At 35.4% G+C, this 4921-nt stretch overlaps 1 protein-coding gene across 1 annotated transcript; it reads right to left on the bottom strand.

Moving 5' to 3' along the window:
- Positions 1-309: 309 nt before the first annotated feature.
- LOC306880833 (bone morphogenetic protein 4-like) lies at positions 310-4653 on the bottom strand. The gene is made up of 3 exons (XM_079434614.1): positions 4566-4653; positions 3585-4144; positions 310-2804 (listed from the first exon to the last, which is right to left on the bottom strand). The coding sequence occupies exons 2-3, from the start codon at positions 3901-3903 to the stop codon at positions 2053-2055; spliced, it is 1071 nt and encodes a 356-aa protein (XP_079290740.1). The 5' UTR covers positions 3904-4144; positions 4566-4653; the 3' UTR covers positions 310-2052.
- Positions 4654-4921: the final 268 nt, after the last annotated feature.

Genomic DNA, 4921 nt, shown 5'->3' with positions numbered 1-4921 from the left:
TGTCAAACGTAAGTGTGAATTCATTTTATAGCTCATTGTTATATGATCTGAGTGAGTCATACACAGATGATTCATTCTTATGGCCTGTTTTCCGCAATTTCATATAGGCCTATTTAAACATGGATTTAAAGCTTTTTAACAACATCCGGAGTTTTTATAGCAGCTCAACCTTGATTTGGTTTCATTAAATACTGTATGTGAGGATTTTCATCTTATATTCAAAGATGGTGACAGTTGAATTGAAATGTGATCAGTGATTCAGCCATAAATCATCCATTCTGAATAGATTGTTTGTTTGTTTGTTTATTTATATAGCACATTTAAACACAACTAAAAGTTGACCAAAGTGCTTTACATAAAGTACAACAAAACAGCAAAGCAAAATTATAAGATAATAATTAAAAATAATAATCCCAATAGATAAATACACAAAACACTTCATTTAATTTGCCACAAATCGGTCAAGAAGATGAGATTTAAGCATAACTTTAAAAATAGATAAAGAAGAAGTTGTTCGGATGGCAACCGGAAGATTATTCCAGAGTGTAGGACCAACAATTTCAAAGGCTCGATCGCCACAGTGTTTTAATCTGGACCTAGGGATTGATAAAGTTCCCAAAAATCTGGATCTGAGTGGTCTCACGGATTTGTGTGTTTGCAACAACTCCGTGAGGTAAATTGGTGCAAGATTGTGAAGTGCTTTAAAAACCAATGTTAAGATTTTATATTCCACTCTAAATTTAACTGGTAACCACTGTAATGTTTTCAGAATGGGAGTAATGTGCTGGAATTTACGCGTGCCAGTCAATAACCTGGCTGCTGCATTTTGAACCAGTTGCAATCGGTCCATGGATGACTGATTTATCCCATAATACAACGAATTGCAATAGTCTAGTCTAGATGTCACAAATGCATGAATTACTTTTTCGAATATCTGTGTTGAGAGGAAAGTTTTAACTTTTGCCAAACGTCGAAGGTGAAAAAAACATGACCTGACCACACTATTTATCTGTTTATCAAACTTAAGACTGGAATCAAATAAGACACCCAGATTCCTTACACAGGGAGTAATCCGATGGGCCAAATTACCAATATCAAGATTATGAGAATTGAAAGATAGAGCATCACTAGGTCCAAACAGAATCACCTCGGTTTTACCTTCATTAAGTGTCAAGAAATTACTTGTGAGCCATGATTTAAGTTCCTCAATACATACACCCAACTTTTTGTTAAAGCATTTTTTTCTCCAGGTTTAAAAGAGAGATATAACTGTGTCATCAGCATATAAATGAAAAGAAATATCATATTTCTTGAAAATAGAACCCAGCGGCAGCATATAAATCATGAATAAAGTTGGGGCAAGAATGGAACCCTGAGGGACACCACAAATCAGAGGAGCACTAGAAGAAGTATATTGTCCTGTACGTACAGAGAATGTTCGTTAAGAAACTCTGGAACCAATTTAAGACAGTACCTCTCAGACCAACACAATTTTTTAAACGAGAAAGTAATAAATTGTGATCAACCAAATCAAAAGCTGAGCTTAGATCTAGTAAGATCAAAGCAACAGCATTTCCGGCATCTGTTGACATTAAAATATCATTATAAACTTTTAAGAGAGCTGTTTCTGTACTGTGTAACTTCCTGAAACCAGATTGGAAAGTTTCGTAGATTTGGTTAGATCTCAAAGAATAGATAAGCAATATAATTTATTAACATTCTTTCAAAAATACAAAAGGTTTTTTGATTCATTCACAACACAGCAACAAACAAGTACAAAAACATTTCAAATAAATTACAATAAATAACTTGATATTCCAGTAAGTCAATCACATGGAAATACAGTACCCATTCAACATTTCAGTGTTATGCAGAAAAGCAGGCATCTGGTTTCCTTAAGAAGCCAAACTATTTCATAAACCAAAGGAATGTAACCAGATGAGCATGAGAACGTTGATTTGCATTTTATCAGCTAGATATTTTGCCTCCATTTCATAATCTCTTTTAAGAGTATAATGTTCAGTGGATAACCAGTGCCAGTGCCAGTGTTGTTCATGCACAGTGGCATTTACTAACTATCAAATCGTTGAAAGGCGTGAGCTTCAACTTTCCACGGCTGTCATAGTGCATGAGAACCATTGGCTCATATGCAGCTGGTACGCAGCAAGGCCCGGGTGTTGTTCCCTTGGACAAGAGATGCAGACGAGACTTCACCTGCGTATGCATACTAGCAGGTTTATAATTATGCGGGCAGGAACCATCACAGTAGTGCATAGTGTAGCCCGAGGGAGCGATAACCCAGTCTGACCAGCCGATGTCTTTGAAGGAAACATTTAATGACTTTCGCCTGCAGTGACCTTCATCCTCAACGCTTTCCTCTCTAGTAGACAGAGCTCTCTTGTTTCTTCTCCTCACTGCTTGGTCAAGTTGTAAAACAAGCTGAGGCGTGGATTGTGTGCTCACTTCTTGTTTTTTAAGGAGGCAAATTTCAACAACTAAAAGCTCAGCACTGGTGTCTTTAAGCCACTTCTTAACCGCAACGGTCAAATCCAACGTAACATCCCGAGAGCTCAAGTCTCCAGTGTGAAATACAGTTTGTGTATGAAAACCAGGAGGTTTATGCATTCTAACCACAACGTCTTTTGAGAGCCACGGCTGGCCTGGTGTAATTTTGTCCATGTGCGGTCTCTTAATTTGCAGCCTTGCATGTTTAAGGTTGACTCCAGTTTTAATGTGCAAGTTTTTGTAGAAAGCAGCTCTGAACCACTGCTGCTGGGAATCCACGGAAGAATTCAGAAGCTGTACTGTTAAAAAAGAAAAAAGAAAAATTTAGAAAATGTAAACCAGACAAGCAACATATATGTGAAAATTAGTATATCATATGATACAGTATATTACATAATATAATTACATAATATTATATACTATTATTACAAAATAATAATATATATATATATATATACACACTTTACAAAATTCATCCCAGTGAAAAAAAACCCATTAAAATTAAGCTAAAAATAAAGAAAAACTGAAATTCGACAATGCAAACCAAGTATATACATGCAGATAAATATTATATATTAACGCAAATAAATTACATGTGAATATAAATAAATGAAATATCCTTTATTATATATAAATTGTGTGCGCATATCTATCTATCTATCTATCTATCTATCTATCTATCTATCTATCTATCTATCTATCTATCTATCTATCTATCTATCTATCTATCTATCTATCTATCTATCTATCTATCTATCTATCTATCTATCTATCTATCTATCTATCTATCTATCTATCTGTCTGTCTATCCACGTGTGAGCATTTCTATTTATCAAACTATGTGTCTGTCTATCAATAACATTAAAATTGGGTTAAAAATAAAGAAAATTATACACTGAAATTAGACAACGCAAACTAAATATAAATGTATAAAAAATTATATATTTAATTTTTTTAACTAATTAAGTCCAAGGAATATGAATAAAATCAAATATAATATATACATTTTTTTGGTCCACACAAAGTTTAGTCTTCACAATTTCACTATACTTTACATAACAACTGTATTTATAGCTTACCTGTTGTGGGAAAGAGCACCGTAGAGGCTCTTCTTGCAGGCTGAAGCACCTGTTCCTTACTGGAATTGCCCTTAAGCAAGTATCCCATTCTCCTATACTGACGGTACATCCTGACCAGGTCCTGATGAGAAGCTCTTCCACCAGGCCCGGGTGGCGCATCCATCCCGAGGTACTCCAGAATAATGCTCTTCAGAGCCTCAAGCTGCAGGCCCTTATACATTTCCTCATGCTCCTGTTGAGCTTTAGACTCTCTCAGACAAGAGCTAAAAATAACAGCCCCAACAAAAAGGAGAAAGCACTGTGCTACTGAGTTCTGCATGGCAAGTTCTTTTTGTTTGTGCTGTCTTTGTGTTGGTCAGTGCAATGAATGACATTCCAGACATGCTTTAATTTATAAAGGTACAGGCCACGCCCCACTGGAGACGATTGCTCATCTACACCCACACTGAAACTTCACGTACAAGTAACCATCCCCTGCACAATGACATCATGTCAATATGACTTTTAGGGTAATACTGTCATCCCAAAGTGAAATTTGTCTTGGACTTGGGACTTTGGAGCTGTACACACACACACACACACACAAACACACACAAATGCAGAAGGCATTCGTTTGGCATCAATATTATTTACTATAACATTTTCAAAAAATACTGGAAAATATATATAGAAATGCATAATCATGATGTAACAACAAGATATACAGGTCAAGATGGATAAGCATTTAAATTCAGTGCATTACTGTATTACGCTTCTATATTTCATCATACTACATTTCAGCAGATCTGAATTGTGTATATTCATAATTATCTTAAGACCATATACTTTGTGTGTCAAATTCATAACAACAAAGAATAATCTGTAATTATGGGACCACCATGGTGTGTGGTCTTGCCTAAACTTGGATTGTTATCTAATAAATAACATTTATATGTTCCTTTAAAAAAAATCCTTTCTGTTTTCATGTAGGACACAACATACCTGTTTAGATATTGAACGACACGGCAGTAGAACAAGAGCCACATGCAGTAGTAAACTAAAGCAAGACATATCTAAACAAAACTGAACTAAAAAAAAGGTGGAATAATTTGCATTAGTGCCAAAGCTTACACGTCACGTGTTGCGTATCACATGACTCTTCTGAGGTAAAAAGTGTGTGAAAGGTTTTTAGGTATGTTTCAAACAAACACTGCGGCATTCATGCTGTCAGAAAGCCAAGAGTACTGCATTGAGTAATTGGTCGTTTGAAGCCAAACAAAAAGACGTCTCTATTTAAAACATGAAGGGAAAGTTGTCACACGCAATCAATACACACCCACAATGAACTTTTTTGTATC

This window comes from Barbus barbus (assembly GCF_936440315.1).
Source record: "Barbus barbus genome assembly, chromosome: 15".
Classification (NCBI taxonomy): domain Eukaryota; kingdom Metazoa; phylum Chordata; class Actinopteri; order Cypriniformes; family Cyprinidae; genus Barbus; species Barbus barbus.
Note: the sequence above shows the minus strand (reverse complement) of the source record. Positions and strands in the feature narration are given on the sequence as shown.